This window comes from Narcine bancroftii, chromosome 12, assembly GCF_036971445.1.
Source record: "Narcine bancroftii isolate sNarBan1 chromosome 12, sNarBan1.hap1, whole genome shotgun sequence".
Lineage (NCBI taxonomy): Eukaryota > Metazoa > Chordata > Chondrichthyes > Torpediniformes > Narcinidae > Narcine > Narcine bancroftii.
The window spans coordinates 12,273,711-12,292,296 of record NC_091480.1 but is presented as its reverse complement, the minus strand read 5'-3'; the positions used below and the strand labels follow the sequence as shown (position 1 = coordinate 12,292,296).

Sequence of the window (18,586 nt, the reverse complement as noted above, 5' to 3'; positions counted from 1 at the left end):
TGGTCGTCGTTGAGGCAGCCCACCCTGCTCTTCTTGGGTGCCGCCGGGATGATTGATGCTTTTTGAGGCTGGTGGGAACCTCTGACTGCCACAATGAGTATTCACAGAAAACGTTCGTGAACACTTCAGCTAATTGGTTGGCGCAGATTTTCAGTACCCTGCCAGGTACTCTGCAAGGGTTCACCCTCTTGAAATGATGCTCTAACGTTGCCCTCAGGGACCGATATCACAGGGTCCTTAGCCTAATTGAACCAATTTATTCTTCATTATTATTAATCTACCTTTTTTCTGCTCATCTCAATTAAACCTTAACTTGAGGTACATAGGGAAATGAGAACATTAAGTCTCTTGATAATTTTATCTTTTGGAGTCACAAGAATGTACTTTTGCCCTCATCCTAATCTATTTGCTACCCATTAGCAGAATTATTGAGAAATGAGTTCAAATACTGCAGGTATTGCAAACTCCCAGCTGTCTCTCCTGACTTATAATATTCTATCCTTACTGAAATTTTTAAAAGTGCTGGCAATCCAAAATAAACACAGAAGACCTCAGAAACATTTAGCAGGTCCAATATCACCTGTGCAAAGAGAAACAACCGATGCTTCAAGTCCAAGACCATTGGTCCAGTGTTAGGTGCTCCTCTCTCCACACAAATACTGCCTGGAGAGTGTTGGCAGCATTTTGGTTTTGTTTCTCCCTCCCGACCATCAGTTTTTGTGCAATATCCCATCTGGAATAACTGAGATTTCTGTCAATTAAACAAGATCGATCAGACAATTTCCAACCTCTAATGCCAGTCATGGAACTGATCCTTCGACAGGATCATTCTTTCAAGGTTAAAATGCTCACATTTGCACCTTTATCGATCCTCACCAGAAAGGCCACCTGCTCCACTTCTATTTACAGAAGATGCCTCTGCCCTTACCTCTGCTTGGTCTCAAACACCAGTGTATGAGCTTCAGCACAAGGCAAAGTTGGGGGAGGAACTTTCCAATTTTCATTTAGCATTTACAAAATATTAATGCAAGTACATTTTGAAGGCAGTGATTGAACATTCTTGGATTAAAAAAAAGTACAGAAAAAATTTAAAATATTAAACAAAAACATCATCCTTTTGCAGCTTCATCTTCAGGCTCACAATGTCTATTTAAAACTACAAATGTTTGGAATCCTCTGCAAGACCTGACCGAGTGTGAGCTTGCAAATTCAAACTTTAATTTAAATAGCTGAATGTCGGTAATTAATTTAGTCCTGAGGTCACAGCAATTAAAACCTGGCCTGACATCCAAGCATTGCCCTTTTCAAACTCAAACATTGGAGATTTCCTTCCAAAAAAGAAATGTAGCTCACATCTGCACATACATGTCTGTTGATAGATTATGGATTTATCCGTGTAAACAGTATTAAAAATAAAGCAGAATGCAGCATATTCCCAGAGGAACTAACAAAACAACCGGAAACAATTGATGTGCAAACTTGCTTGGCTTCTGATCCGTGTTAGTAGCTACCATTTGAAAAAAACTGTTAAAAGTCATGATTTTAAACAGTAAATACTTGTACAAGTTATAACCTAAGCTTTCTCAGGAACAGCCACCATGATACAATTAATACATTGTTTGATATTGGCCAACGAAGCAGTCACCTACGGAATATCCAAGAGCAGATTTGTGTAATAACATTGATCAATTACAATCTTTTGACCAGTTCCTGAACTTTTTAAAAATAAATTTTGGTGAAAGCTTCAATTTTTTTCCCATGTGCTTCTCTTATTTTCCACATAGATGTGTTATCCTCAACGATCACTTACAGCAAACATTCAGCAGATGGTCTCTTAAACTACCCCCTGCTATTAAAAGCTTTGTGCCTTACTTCAAAGAAAGCCACAATGCCTTCAAGCTAAGTGGGATGCTGAAAGGATTAAACCAGAAGAACAGGGCCCAACTTACTAAATTTGCCATTGCATTAAAGTGCCACTGTACTTAGCAGATGGGGTGCAATCTGTAGCTCTCTCAATGTGATAATTCTGATGGCACATTGCCCAAATGTGTACAATAGTACCCTGCTGCTGGATATCTCGGGAAACTGAAAGAGTCTCGGTAATCTAGGCCAACGCTGCAGCCAAGCAAAAAGATTTAGTAAAAGTCTCTGCATTTTGCTCCCCTACATCCCTATTAAATAAGAGAACATACCCCAGAGATGTCTTAACAGAAACGACGACATGCCTGATCAATACACTGTAGGTGCATTGGTCAAGGTGCTGTATTGGCACAATCAATCAGAATAATGGATCAAACTGTGCAAACAACACATAACACACTAGTGCATCTTCAGAAGGATTTGGAGAAAATGAACTTTAAGGTGTGCAACAGCATCACAGATAGAGGAAAAAATGTTTCAGATCCAGTAATATCTTCAAGTAATATTCAATTTGTAGACTGCAAATGCCAAAGGTTGAAGCTTCAAAATATAGATAAGCTGAGCCAATATTAAAGACATGGCAGAAAGGTTCTTCACTCTGGTGCACAATTTTTAATGTTGATGTTCAAAAGGGACTTTGGTGCCTGTGCCCACATCAATGAAATGAAAGTGAATGCAGTAAGCAACACATTGGCATCTATTATAGGGGAACTTGAGCAGAGGAGTATAATGATATGGCTCTCTCGTGAGACAGTGGATGGACTAATGTTATGGACAAGTCAAGTGAAAATCCATTAAACTGGTTCCAGAAATGGTGGATTTGCCTCATAAGAGATCAAATAAACCGGGCTTATATTAGCATCACAAGAGATCTTATCCAAGCTCCAAAATATGTGTCAGGCTTGATACAGTACAAATGTCTTGAAGAGTCTAGAACCATTGGTAACAATATCAGAATATGGGGAAGGAGATTTTGAACTAAAATAAATGTCTTCACTCAACAGTGATGAATTCTCTCCCCTGGAGAATTAAGAGAATCAATCAGTGTTCATTCAAAACAGACCAAGAGATTTCCAAATAAGGGATTCAACAACAATGGGGCAATTGCAAGAAAAATGGCAACAAGGTAAAAGAGTAGCAATGATCTTGAATGATAAAACCGGTTCAAAATGCCAATGGTCGACTAGCTCCAAAATGTTTCTTTTGCTCCAATACCTGCAATGTATTTTTATTCCTTCAAAAATAAATCACATATAGTTTAAGAAATAATATTGAAATATTCGAACAAGTATGGGAGCCTTACATTAAATACAATAGCGAAAACCTACCGGGGACAAACATTACCTAAGTTGATGGAAGGAGAAGGAAAGAAAAGAATGGACTCAGTAGAATTTCTGGTGTATTTTTGTTGAATGACAACATTGTCTGACGGGTTTAATGCAACCTAGATTGTATACCTAAAATGGATGAGAGGGGGGGGGGGGGGTGGGGGGGTGGCTTGGGAGGAGGGAGGGGGGGGGGAGAAAAAGTCTCTGTATATGTGTGAAAAAGAAAAAGTGTTCAATATGGCTAATGTGATTTATGGTGTGAAAAAAAAAATTTTAAAAAAAAAATCATTCCGTGGTTGAAGCTGTGGGAGTTGTGTTTCATTACTGAGAGATGTAGCGCAATTAAATAAATCTCATATGCCTTAGTGTCCAGATTGAGTATGGTTCAATCAAAAAACAGAAGGAACTGACTAAAACCAAGAATAAAAAGGAAGGCATTTATTCTATGCAAGTTGTACTGGGACCATTAACACATTTAATTTTTGTCCCGTCTTTGTGGCATTACCAAAAACAAGCAGAGCCACCTTGCAATGATTTTTTGATCCCTCCTGCTAAGAAAAATATTTGAAGGCACACTAGCTCCAACACTACACCATTTGAAATTTGGATTCTGCATTGGCCAACATTAATAAAAGTGGTGGAAGTTTACAGTTATAAGTCATGGCATAAAAATGAATAATATTTGCGCAATTCTTTTAATGTGGTTTCTCATCTTAAAGCTCAGACAAATTTCGAACAGAGCCACCCACTGGGCGAAAACAAAGCTTTAATGGAATAAAAGATGAAAGTACCTCATTTTCAAATCTGGAGTCACCGTCAGAGTAGACCCAAGTCATCCATGCCAACCAAGTATCCTATTTGCCCGCATTTGGTCCATACTCCAAGCCCTTTCTATCCATACATTTGCCCAAATTCCTTTCAACTATTGTAATTGTCTCACTTTTATACTTTCCTCTGGCAGACTACCAAGTGAAATCATTACAAAAAAAAAACAGCACTGCAGAGTTCCAGACAACATTGATCATCACTCAATGAACTGTCCAAGTCGTCAACAGGATGTATGGGGTATTTATCTGAATGTCATCAGATATGAAACCAAAAGTGCCAAAGTGGTTCGACTTATGGCAAGGAGAGCCTAGATGAGATTTGATAAAGTTCAAATTCATGAATCATGGAAAGTGCAGCACAAAAGCTGGCCCATCTCGTTTAGGCCAGCCATGATGCTTTCTCTGCATTCATCCCATTTCTCTGCATTAGGCCGGTATCACTCTAGTCCTTTAATTTCCAAGTACCATCCCAAACATCTTTTAAACATCTGCTTCTACTACCTTCTCTGTCAACTAGTTTCAGATAGCCAGCATCCCATAGAAAAAATTCACACCTCTGTTCTGCAACATTTTTGCCTTCTAATTTAAGAAGGCACCCTCTAGCTCTAGTCCAGACCAACTGTTCTCAGTCTTTTTTTGGCTATGGTCACCTTAGGACTCTGCTCAAAGATTGAGCCTCCTACCCTGTGAAGCAATCGTTTACTTGGTTTCTTCTGTACTTCCCTTACAGACTACATAAAATTTTTAAAAATATTTCTGTCTGTGGGCCCCCTCTTCTTAAATGTACTGTGGACACCAGCAGCTTGGGTGGGGTGGTGGGGGGGGCGGCGGAAATATGGGTCCCGTGGAGAATGGCTGCTCAAGACTCCCTTACCGTGGGAAAAATACCAACTATTATGTCTACACCATGCATAACTTCCCAGCCTATTTACCCAGCTTGATCTTTAAACAACCAACTTTGCTATCCAGTTCCACCAACGCTCAGGCCATCTGCAAATTTAATCAATCCTCCAACATTCTTAATAATGCGTTCTTGTGAAATGTTTTTTGGGATCTTTGAGCGTTTCCTAAAGCAATCCAATTCAATACACAATCATATTCATTATGGATTTTAGAAAATTGGAATTTTTTTGTAGTTAGTATTTTTAGTGGGGGTAGAAGGGGTTGGGGGAGGGTTTAGATGATGTTCTTTTGTACTTTTATTTTTCTTTCTTTATATAAATCAACATGTATTTAATTAATAACTTGTAACAATGTGATTTTTTAAAAATTTGTTAAGATATGTGTTGATCTTAAATAAAATATTCAAAAAAATCCTCCAACATTCTCATCCAAGTCTCTCTCTCTCTCTCTCTCTCACACACACACACCCTAACTACACTGGTTACAGGTTTCCATTTAGAAAAACATCCACCACTAAACGCCACTTCCTACCAACCAGTCCATTTTACTAACATGCTTTAATAGATGAAGTACTTCTTACTGAAGATTCAGTCGGCAAAGGGCACGTTTAAAAAGACAGTGGCAAGCAGATTATTTGTGGCAGTGGGGAATTATTCCAAGAACTGTATTAATCAAAATTCACTGTACAGTGAGAGGCTATTTCATCTGAAAAGGAATGATTATGCAGGGTTATAGAAGAGATAATGGTGATGTATTCAACTATTCACTAAGACAGAAGTTAAACGCAGGTCAAGAAACCTCCCCGATTCCTTCCACATTTTGGTCCATAGCCTTGAAGATCAAAGCATATGTGCAAATCCAAGAACAATTTAAATATGAGGGTGCCTGCAGCTCCCAGGCTTTCAGCCAGTGGTTCCACACCTGTCTTCAGATGAAGCAACTGTTTTGTCAACTCCCCTCTATTTTTCTAATTGCCTTTTAATATTTAAAACTGATAATCAACTTCTCAGCAAAATTGAATGGCCAATTTCTATCCTTTTTATTCAAGCCTCTTAAATCTTCCTTTTCTCTAAAGAAACGTCCTAAACTAACAAATCTTTCCTTGAAACGAATCCTCTCTCCCACTGCAGCTACATTTTCACATTCTCTCTATATCCTCTCCAGCAACGATCACAACCTTCATAGCAAGAACTGTATTAAGTACTCTAGGTGTGACCCAGAAAAACCAGTCCAGCAAAACCTGGCGTTTTATACCTTCGTGTCCAAAATACCTCCAGCATTTTAGTTCTCTATCCTACTACCCTCATATGGACCCAAGGTACCCCTTAGCATTTTGCAGATTCATATCCATTATGTATCCCCTTAACTCATTTGCTTTCCCTCAATAGATCATCTTGCTGTCCAAAAAGAAGGTTGAGCAAGTTTTTTTTTTAAAACTTTGAAAAGAGTATTGGAAAACTACTTGAAATGGAACTATATGCTGGGCTATGATAAAGAGACATTGGGGACTTGCTTAATAACTCAATGCAATGGCAGAAATTAATAGTGAAGGATGAATGTTGAAATGAGAGTCCATTAAAAAAAAATCCTCCCTGTAGAACAAAATGCAATAAAGAAGCAGAGTCTCTCTCATTAACTCGAGGTGATACACAGCCCACTGTAAGGTCTATGTCTTGATAAATTTCAAACATCTGTGATCTTATCTTTAAGACCTTTCTGGACAAGAAAAAAAAAATCAGCAAATTTCCCTGTTCTTATACACGATGAGCATTTGGCGTACAAGTAAATGACAACTGCGCTCTGAGCATGAGATATAGGTAAAGGTTCCATTATTGGGACTTAATACTACATTTAGAATGTAACATGCATGAAATTCTTTAACTTTAGTCTACCATAAGGAAGACCGAGTCATCACTTTGTCCAATGCGTTCGCAAAAACGAGGCCCCAGTGAGGAACGAACACGCGACCCTGGTTTACAAGACCAATGCTCTAACCACTGAGCTATTGGAGCCTCTTTTCGAATAAAAAGCTACACATATTGCACATGTTCAATACCTCCCTGGCATCTCTCACTGAAAAAACCTGCCATGCAAATCTGCTTTAAACATTTTGCTTCTTAGCTTAAAGCTATGCCCTCTAGTACTCAACACTTCTATTTATACATCTCATAATTTTTACACATTTCTCAGCCCCTCCACATCTTTCCTACAATGTTTTGACCAGACCTTAATACGATATTCCAAGTGGGGCCTAATCAACATGTTATACAGCTGCATCAGGGCTTTCCAACTTTTACACTCAATGCTCCAATGATGATGTTGCACTTTGCAGGAGCTCTAGATATTAGTCTTTAGTTTCTTTAACAATGCACATCCATACCCATTTCAATAGATGGATACACTGTGCATCAAACCCAATAGTTTCAGGTGAACTTGGATCTGTAAATCTAGTGCAAAGAAACAACACTTTCGACAGAGCATTTTTGTAGATACAGTGCAATTTTTATTGTTAATTCCCCAAACTTTAAAACCAGGAGTTAACACCGAGAATCAGAACAAAAATAACTAGTTAAATCATGAGAATTGCTGGAGGTTCAATACTAAGAAATAGAGTGAAGGGGCAAAAAAAGTAATCCCTTTAATATCCTTACCCTGAAGAAAATTCTAAGAAAGGTCGTGTGCGCAAACAGCAGACAAAATGCTTGTCTATGATGGAACAGAAAATTCTAAGATAGACACTCAACAATTATATTTGAAAAGGACACCGAATGCGGCTTCTTTCACAAATATATTTAACATCCATTTCTGAACCAAACCTGCATTACCAAGATCAACAAGCTTAGTAAGACACACAAGATTCAATTTCATAACCAGAAAATAAATACCTTCACACAAATTATTACTCAACAGAAAAACTTGATCAACAGGTACAGCTAAAAGGATCACATTCAGCCAAACAATCCTTGTAAAAGAAATCAAATCCAATATTTTGCAAATCAATGTAGTTCAATAATTGTGCAGAAAATAAAGGTCAACATTTTGCCGAGTGCATATACTTACACGCTACTGTCTGTCAGTGACATGGTATCTGCGTCACTTGACATGCTTTGCTGCTCACTGTCATTAGCACTTGTTGCTGGTGCCAAGGCATAACCTGTGTTCACGTAGTAAGGGTTGACTGGTTCCCGCCATGAACCATGTCTGGATAAATTAAAGAAAAACAAATTAGGCAAAATCATGTTAAAAAAAATAATTGCAAGAGCTTGAGAAAGTAAACAATATTCACTGAGAAACAGTGACTTGAATATAGTTAATGTCACAAGTGTTCTTACAGTAAATAGGGCTATTTACAACTCCAGAGAATATTGCACACAAGGCAAGTTACTGAAATTGGTCTTGGAGTGACATCAGATTTTACAGATTAAAACTTACTCTTCATGAATCCACCACAAGTGTCAGTTATTACAAATAGGCTGCAACACTCAAAGAGGGAATTCACGCCCAGCTAATTAAAATTAAGCTTTTTATATTGTATTTCATGACCATCTGCAATTTTCTGAAGACATGGAGACCCTTTAAACTGGGCTGACTTCGAGCCAATCACAAAACGAGAAGTGACTGCTTCAGAACCAATGCCAGAACCTCTCATACCGCACATCAGATAACAACAGCAAGTTGTATCTTTAAAATGATGTACTTCTAAAGAACAGATCTGAAAATTACCTATATGCAAAAGAGTTTGCCAACTTTGTGCTTAGCAAATCCTTTTAATTATACTGGGAAAGATGCATCAGTTGAGGGCCAAGTTTTTAAACCTGGCTTAAAAACCAACCTATTAAAAGACAATATTACAGACATTTCTGATTACAAACAAAAAAAATCACACTTAAAAATATCATCTGAAAGAATAGAGGACTTTTAAGGGGGACTATTTTGATTTACTACCTTGCTAGTCTTCTACTCCAAACAGTTTGTGCTTTGGAATTTAATGATGCTCAAGTTGATGTATTACCACAAGACATTGGGTGAAGTTTGCTTGAGGTGGAATACATTGTCTATCCTGCTGTTCAACATGAAAGTCTGCAGATGCTAGGGTCGAGTGAAACGCACAAATGTTCTGGAGAAACGCAAGAGGTCATGCAGCAATGCATAGGAAGGGTAGACAATGGATGCTGTGCGACTTGCAGGGTTTCTCCAGATTGCTTGTGTATTGTTTATTTTGCTGTCAATGGATGTGTATACACCCATACTTGTACACACATAGATCTTATCTGCTACAGAAATTAGCTTTGTGGCATATTGTATTACCTAATATTGCAATACTGCTTTTAATTTTAAAAACAGTCCTGTCACTGATCCATATGTCAACACCTGGATCAAGGTGCAGAAGTATAAAACAACATTCAGGTCATAAGCTTGATCCAATTATTTGGAACTTCCCAAAGTCTCCAAGCTAATGATGGCAAAACCAACTGTCAACAGAATGACATGGACATCGATGAATGTGCACTTCATGTTTTTATATACTTCCTCTCGCATTCGACTAATTCACCTGATGGCATTTAAAATGAGCTTTCAAAATTCAGACTTTGTGAACTTCAGAGAGCAGGCAAGAGAGAAATATTCCTCTTAATATTTAAATTTGCTTTTTTTTAAAAAAACCCCACGTTGTTTGCATTTAGAAAATACAAACTGAAACTATAGATCAAGTACACTGAAAGAGGAAGACAAATGTGATAGGATGCCAATTTGAAAGGCTATTCAAAAACTTGATTTCATTCACTCAACAGAATCACTGGAAATTCTGAGAATGCATGATCAACTTCAAGTTGCTAATTGAGCAGTTCTACAGAATGTTCAGATGTCACAAAAAAACTAAATTTATAATAGAAAAACAATAAACTGGCATTTATTTTCTCACAGTGTTTTTTCTAGCATAGATATTGAATTTACAATCAATTGAACCAGTTTGAATAATTCTAAACTTGCATCATACACTAAGAACATTTGCAAGTATACTTGACACAAAATTCAGATGTACATCGTATCCCTTTAAAATCAAAGCTCAAAACAGATACGTGCTAAAATAGAATACTTAGCAAATTTGAATTAGGTTTTACAACTCCATGATATCAAAAGAGCATCTTCAAAAATCGAAGGACTTGATCTGTTTTATTTGTTAATTAATCCAGTTAAATTCAAAATAAACATGCAAATGAAAACCCAATCCAAATGGCATCAGCTGTTTAACAGACTGCAGCAAGTGAAGATGGGCAACATCTCTGCCAGAATCACACCGAACATTGGTCATCCTTGAGGATGTGTATCCAGTCTTGCACAATATTCCTACACCACAGGGAGCATTGTATTGTGGAAGAAAGGGTGGCACAGTTAGTAGAGCAGTTAGCGCAACGCTATTACAGTGCCAGCGATCCAGGTTAGCATCCAGCACAGTGTGAAAGCAATTTGTACATTCTCCCCGTGTGCATGGGCTTCCTTCTGGGTGTTCCAGTTTCATCCCATCCTTTGAAAATTTAAAGAGTGTGGAGGTTAATTAGTTTATTGAGGGGCATGGGCTCATGGGCTGGAAGGGGCCATTACCATTCAGCAAGTCTAAATTTATACAACCCAACTGTACAAACACCATTCCAACTCCATCTTCAAATTCATTGATGATACCACAGTAGTAGGCCAGATTCAAAAAATGAGTTAGAATACAGAAAGGAGATTTCAAATCAAGTCTCTTGGCGTAGCGCTAAAATAACCTCTCAACGTCAGTAAGAGCATAAACATTCAGCAAAGGTCAGGCAGGCCCTTCTGCGTACAATGTTGTCCCGACTATGTAAACCTACTTCACAACAATCCAAACCTTCTCCACCCCACCCTTAACCCTCTGTTTTTCTTAGATCCATATGCCTACCAGTCTTTTTAATGTGCCTATTGTACCAGGCTCCACCATTATCCTCAGTAAAGCATTCCATGCACTCACCACACAAAAACAAACTTGCTTCTGTCATATCCCCTAAATTTTCAGCCACTCGTCTTCAACAAATTGTCATCGATATTGTCAAGTCCAAGTATATTGTCATCCGACTGCACAAGAACAACTTGATGAAACAAGGTTCCCAGATCCTCAGGGCAAAAACATGCAAACACACAACCAGACATACAGACAAATGATGTATGTGCAGAAAATATGTACATATTTTTTATGTACATAAAAAAATCAATATTGTGTAATAAGTTGTCAAGACTCAGAGGGCGTAGATGAGCAGTCCATTCAGCCTTCTCACTGCCCGTGGGAAGCTGTTTCTCAGCCTGGTACTTCTGGCTCTGATCCTCCTACATCTCTTTCCGGATGGTAGTAGCTGAAAGATGCTGTGTACAGAGTGGGAGGGATCCTCAAAGACTTTTGTGCATGCTCTTCAAACACATCAATGGGGGTGGGGGGGTGGAAGGAAGGAGAGGGAGACCCACTCTTATTCCGATGAATTCACCTCTGATTTAATGCTCTCTCGCAACCATACCACACTGTGATGGAGCTGACCAAGATGCTCTGTCGAGCTCCTACAGAAAGTTAGCTGCTAGCCTTGCCCACCACAGTCTTTTCAGGAAGTGCAGTCGCTATTACAGCTTCCTGACATGTGAGATATTGAATCCAAGATAGGTCATTTGTTAAATGGACTCAAAGGAACATTGTCCTCTCTACTCTCTCCACTCCGGAGTTATTAATATGTACTGGAAGTTGGTAGTTCCTGGTCCTTCTGAAGTCCACAATCATTTCCTTTGTCTTGTCCACATTGAGACTCTGTTATTCTCACACCATAATCACAAGATTTACCACCTCTTTTCTGCAGTCCGAGTCATTGCTGCTGACGAGGCCAATTAATGCATCATTGTAAACTGGATGACTCTTTTGGAACTGGATCTGTCATTGCAGAACAAGAAGGCATTGGTATGCTTTCTTGACCATGACATCAATGTGATGCTCCTGGTCAGATTATTGGAAATATTTACCTCCAAGAATTTACCTCAGTGCCTTTAGACTTCCATTTGTGGAAGTTGCTGGGAGACACATTAAAAGCAGACTTGCTGGTTGTATCACAACATAGTATGGGAACGACTTTGCTCAAAATTGGAAGTTGCAGAAGGCAATGAATAAAGCTCGGAACATAATGCAAACTTCCCTCCCCTCTTTGGACTCAATTTAATCTCTCACTTGCCAGGAAAAGCAGCCAACATACTGAAGAACCCATTGCAATTGGAACACCCTTCTCTCTGCACCAACAGACTCAAAGATAGTTTCTTCCCTAAAACTATCATGCTCCTGAATGAAGCCTACAGTGCTCTCATGCTCCCCTTGTTTGGGACAAATTGGTATTTTGTTCATGGCTAAAAAAAATTTGTGTGCTCTCGCCCTTCTACTTTACATAGCTGTAAGTATACACCGCCAAGTGGAAAGTAAAAAATAAACCATCAGCTATTAGAGGCATGCCATTTAAAGAGCTTCGGTAAAGTTGTCTGCAATATTAGGCATTTTCTTTACGATTTGTGATTTATATGGCTTCTTTAAGCTGAATATGCCTGAGATTGTCTAATCTAAGAAGCTAAGCAGGTACAGGCCTGGTCAGTGCTTGGAGGGGAGACCACTTAGGAACACCAGGTGCTGTAGGTTTCTGTGAGGGGTGTTGGACAAAGTGGCGACTCTCTGTCTGCCTTACGGTAGACAAAAGTCAAAGAATTTCATGCATGTTACATTCTAAATGTAGTATTAAGTGGCAGTAATGGAACCTTTACTTTTAATGGTATCAGGTTGTTCTGAAATAGTTTACACCAAATAGTTTGTTTCTTCCGAAGTGCAGTCATTGTTAAAATCTAGAAATGGGTCAATTAAAATATGCATAATAAATTATCCTGAAGTAACCATGTGTAACAATCCATTTTAATGTTAATTGAGTGATACGTACTGACCAAAGTACTCTGAACATTTCCCATTTAATTTTAAAAGGTAATTTGTCAATTACTCCCCAATTAGCAACTAAATCACCAATAATGACTTTAAAAGGGATTTCAAAATACCAAAAAAAATCTCATGTTCAAAAATAAATATAGGCACGCTCTTTGAAAAGTGATTCAATATTCTGGAGTATCAGGACAAATAAAAATAAAACTGTAATTCTCTAGCCCTGACCATGAACTCAAGTGCTTCCTATAGAGACAAGTTGAAGGCAGAATGCTGGCTGCACTAAGAGCAGTCATTACCACATAATAAATGCTAACATTATACAAAGTTGAGCATTTAATAGAATTTGCAAAAATGTTCCATTATCGCTACTCATTTGCATTGACCAGATATTAGAATAATTAAGATTATTGGATATATCATGTCCCTTTCTACAATATTCAAGGCTACAAATCTTCATCATACTACAATATTTTTCACAGCTTTAAAATAGAAGCTGCTATCATCATAGAACATAGTATTGCACAGTACAGCCCCTTCAGCCAGAGTTATGCCAACCAAATAACCTACTCTAACAACTGCCTAGAATTTCCCTACTGCATAATGCTCTATTTTTCTTAGTTCCAAAATAACAAGAACTTACTAAAACTGTTTTAAAGTTGGGAACAAACTATAGGTCCTGTAGACATTTGTGGAAACTTCCTGATGAATTGACAACAATCTGTTGATGAAGGGCTCAGGCTTGAAATGTTGGTTATGTACCCTTATCTTTGCGATATAAAATACGCTGCAAGAACACAGGCCAACAGGTGGATCATAGGTGATCTGAATGGCAGGGCAGAAGAGAAAAAAAACAGCTGAGAAGTGATGGGGAAAGGGGCAGATCTCTGAATGGAGAGGGAGGAAAGGAGACAGAGGGGTGCAAAGAGAGACAGATGAGGGACCCAACGAAAATTAGAGAAGCCAATGTTAATGCCATCCGATTGGAGGATGCTCAGACTGAATATGAAGTGGTTCTGCGATTTGCAGGTGGCCTCTGTTTATCAATGCAAGAGCCATGAACAGACATAAGGCATGGAAATGGAGTGTGGAATTGAAATGGTTGGCCCCCTTTGATGCAGCAGAGAGAGGAAGGGTGAACAGTGAAATGATCTGCCAGTCTGCCTGCATCCAAAATCTCCAACAGAGGAGACTGCCAATAGATGACACTGCAGATTTGCAAGTGCTGCTTCACTTGGAAGGACTGTTTGGGGCCTCAAGTGGTGGTGAAGGAAATGGTGTGGGGACAAGAGTAGCATTTCCTGCAGTCACAGATGCAGGTATCAAGTGGGTAATGAGTGGGAAGGGATGAGTGGAGAAGGGAGTCTCAGAGAGTGGTCCCTGCAGAAGGCTTGGGGTCCGTGGGGTTGAGATTATGTGCCTGGTGGCGGGACCATGTAGTAGTGGAAGAAAATGATTTGTGGGATGCAGAGGCTAATGCGGTAGCAGGTGAGGACAAGGGGAAATCCTGTCCTCGTTGCACACGAGGGTGGAGAGAATAAATGAAAAGCGATAGAACTATCCTCAGTCTTTATCCTCTATTATCCCTCACACAAGAATAAAAATTATTCAAATGTATACTACTGCCCTAAAAATTTTTCCAGCAATTCAGCTCCTGAGATGGTGCTTCCAGCCCAAATGGATCTATGACTACCTGTCTAAGAGTGCGCCTGAACACTTGGACACAACTATCCAAGAACCTTCTCACAAAATATTTAGAGAAAGGGTAGAATCTTTCTCTCCAAACATTAAAAGATATCCAGTTCATTTCATGACCATTTTGCAAACATCACAAGGTTGACATAATGGTGGCCAGTAACCTTGGCCACTTCAGTCTTCCCAGAAGTTTTGACGCTGTTGCTCCTTCCTGACAAGCGAGGAGATGTTGAGAGTCCACGATGGGTCACTCGTTAAGTGAACTCCAACATTATCTCCATTGTCTTCCACGTTGAGACTCACAGTTGTGGGCCAGTAGAGTGAACAGGAGCAGGCTGAGCACACAGCCCTGAGGTGTGCCAGTACTCAAGGTGACAATGCTCAATATTCTGCCAACAACCCAGACAGACTGGTCTGTTAGGAAGTCCAGGATCCAGTTACAGAGAGGGGTGGAGTCCTACCAAGGATAGCTTTGAGACCATGGACTGGAGCGGATTCAGGGAGGTGGCCACTTACAAGAGTCATGTAAACAGAGGAGACAATGATCTCAGTGACTGCCTACATCAGCACTGGGCAGTAGTCATTAAGGCCAATTATTGTTGCCCTCTTGGGTACTGGGATGGAGTGTTTTGAACCCCATGGGAACCATGCAGCAAGGTGTTGAAGATGTCCGTGAAGATCTCCATCAATTGATTTCCACAGTCCTTCACCATCTGACCAGGTATGTTTTCTGGACCTGCCTCCTTGCATAGGTTCACCTTGGATAGTGTTCTAGTCATCTCAGCAGGGGACCCGTTCATCAGGGGACACGAGTTTTCTTTGCCATCATCTGGTTCTTCTCATCAAATTGTGCATAGAAGGTATTCAGTCTGTCCAGAAGGGAGGTGTCATAGTCCTTAATTTGCAAGGTTGACTTGTGATCTGCAATAGTCTTGCCACACTCACTTTGTGACACTGGTGTTGCACAGCTCTCTGTGGATCTTCTGTGCATACTCTCGCTTTGCCTTCTGGATTGCACAGCAGAGTTCAGACCAGGCTGATCTTAGTGCCATCCTATCCTTTGCCTTGAAGGCAGCATCACAAAGTCTGAGAAATGCCCAGACCACTGCATCCAACCATGGTTTCTGGCTAACCCCAGTTGTAACCATTTGATCTGTGACACCCTCAATGGATTTGCTGATCTAGACAGTCACTGAGCTGGTCTACTCTATGTTTACATCACTGTTGTAGGTGGCTGCCTCTCTGAATCAGTTCCAGTCTGGGTCTCAAAGTAGTTTTGCAGCATTTCTATGCCGCCCACCACCACCTCCCTGCAAACTGGTCTAGTTTGCTTTGCCAGCAGTCTGTCAGGAAAATCAGAACATACATGTGATCCAAGTACCCAGGTGGGGACGGGTGCAGCCTTGAACATGCTAGGGATGTTGGTGTCTACCTCATCCAGGGTGTTCTCTTTGGTCGTGAAGTTCACATGCTTTAAAACTGTGGTAAGACCATTTTGAAGTTGGCGTGATTGAAGTTGCCAGCAATAATCACATGGCACTGTCAGGGTGAGAAGTATGGTCTTCGCAGATTGCACCATAAAGCTCCTTCATTGCTTCACCCTAATTAGCCAAAGGCATAGCACAGACTGTAACAATCAGCGTGGCCAGGAATTCCCTGGGCAAGTAGAAGGGTCTGCATTTCACCAGGAGGTTTTCACAACAGACATAGAATATGGCCAACAGCAGCAGCATCTCTGTCTGCCCTGAAGGAATCAAGGCCATCCAGCTGGGTCGCTGTCTGGAATGGTGCCTTGGAGCCATGTTTTCGCATAGCAGCCCTGCAGTTCTCTCTGGCTCAGATGCAGCGATCTTACATTGGAGAGTAAGATAGTCAGGAGATCAAGTCTGAAGGGATTAACTCTCAGTCTAACCCTGATGCCACCCTGTTTTCCATACTTCTGCCTTCTCCAGCAGAGCTTCCAATGGTCTCCCACACATCTCCCGTGATCCACTCAGTGGTTTGCAGCAGTCCACGTTACCCTGCTTCCGCACAGAACTCGACCAATCCGCTACAACTTCATGCGTCGCCATCTTAAAAAAAAACTTCCAGAAAAGACTAAACCAGGCAAGGCTACCAGCCACCATTATGTCAACCTTCTGTAGGAGCTCTATCAAGAATGTCCTGGCTGGCTACAGTGTGGTACGGTTTCTGCAGAGAAATTGATCAGAAATCAATCAACAGGACCATGAGACTGGCAGAAGATCAATGGAGTATCTCCTCTTTCTTCCATTCCCCCCCCCCCCATGATCTACTGGAATTGTTGTATGAAGGCGGCATGCAAAATCCTTGAGGACTCCTTCCACCCTATACACAGCATCTTTCTGCAGTTCCCATTGGGAAGAGATCCAGGAGGATCAGAGCCAGCACCACCAGGCAGAGGAACAGCTTCCTCCTACGAGCAGTGAGAATGCAGAACGACCAAAGGAACAGTTCGCACTGACCCTCCGAGACTCATTTGTACAAAATATTTATTTTTAATAGATAATAAGACAAATAATACATATGCAGTACATGTGTTATGTGTCTGCATGTTTTTGCATCGAGGACCAGAGAACACTGTTTCGTTGGGTTGTACTTGTACAATCAGATGACAATAAACTCGACTTGGTCACATTGGATTTCCAACTCAAAGGAATTCACTACACTTTACTGAAGACAGCCAGACCTGGAAATTTAACATTTCACTTAACCAACAGTAGTCAATGCAGTGGAACTACAACTTGCGTAATCTGAGTAAAATTGTACCAAGAACAAGATCCTCAAAATTGATCAGACAGTTTCACAGCCTACAAACAGCCAGCAAGATTACTCACTAAAGAGAAATATGAAACCTGGTCTATGAAACGTGAAGGGTTCCAACAGTTTAGTAGATAATGTTTAATACATCACATTGCACTTCAAATATCAAAGTTTGAGACGAAGCACTATATAATTTGTATACTCTGTCAATTTTGTGTTCATTTTTAAAATGATGTATTAATTTCTGTATGAAATACAGAATTATTTCCAACTTTTAGCTTGATGCAATAATGACCAAGTTATTTTTAAGCTTTGTAGACTTTATACTCTCTGCACCAGGTACAGCAAAAGGTCACTGGGAGAGATTCAATATTTTAACCTTGGAGTTCAAGACCAGAATATTTAAACAGGAGCACCATTTTGGTGCAGGTTAATAGGCATTCAGACATTATGTAGAAAGTTGGGCCAGAAGACTTCATTTACCCCTAAGGAAATGTTGGCAGAAAAGCCCTCAACAGCATTTGTTTTCAATATTTATCCTTACAAACCATTTGTTTCACTGCAGTTAAAAAATGCATCCAGTTCTGGTCACTGCTTTAAGAACTAAAAAATTAATTGAATATTTCAAGTGCAGGAAAAGTATGAGAAAGGTATTGTTTTCATTTGAGCTGAGAAGATGGTTGCTTGAAGCAAATGGAAATAAAAACTACATGACTAGAGGGATCGTGTTCTCTTTGATGGAAGGGTCAACAATTAGAGGATATAGATTTAAGGTGACCCACATAAACAATACCCAGGATACACCCAATAGGTAGTGCACTCAAGTATTTTTCAAAACTAACCAACAGTACTCGAAAGCAACAATACAGCGAGTTTGCAGAGGTTTCGTATGACATCGGAAACCCTAGCAAATTTCAACCAATGTGTGGTGGAAAGTATACCGATTGGCTGCATCACAGTCTGATATGAAGATACTAACACCACTGAGCACAAAACCCTGCAAAAAGATAGTGGACGCAGCCCAAGACATTGCAGGCAAACCCCTTCCCACCGTCGAGAGCATCTACAGGGAACACTTCCGCCGGAGAGCAACAACAATCAAGGATCCACACCACCCAGCACACGCTGTTTTCACTGCTAACATCAGGAAAGAGGTATCGTGGCCACAA

At 40.0% G+C, this 18,586-nt stretch overlaps 1 protein-coding gene across 6 annotated transcripts in view; it reads right to left on the bottom strand.

The window, feature by feature from the left end:
- Nucleotides 1-18,586, bottom strand: part of axin1 (axin 1) — a 393,099-nt gene that overhangs the window by 53,431 nt on the left and 321,082 nt on the right. For all 6 annotated transcript variants that reach the window (XM_069906859.1, XM_069906860.1, XM_069906858.1 and 3 more), the window contains one exon: nucleotides 8,039-8,179. In XM_069906859.1, the coding sequence (XP_069762960.1) occupies nucleotides 8,039-8,179 (141 nt within the window). The remainder of the gene's footprint in view (nucleotides 1-8,038; nucleotides 8,180-18,586) is intronic.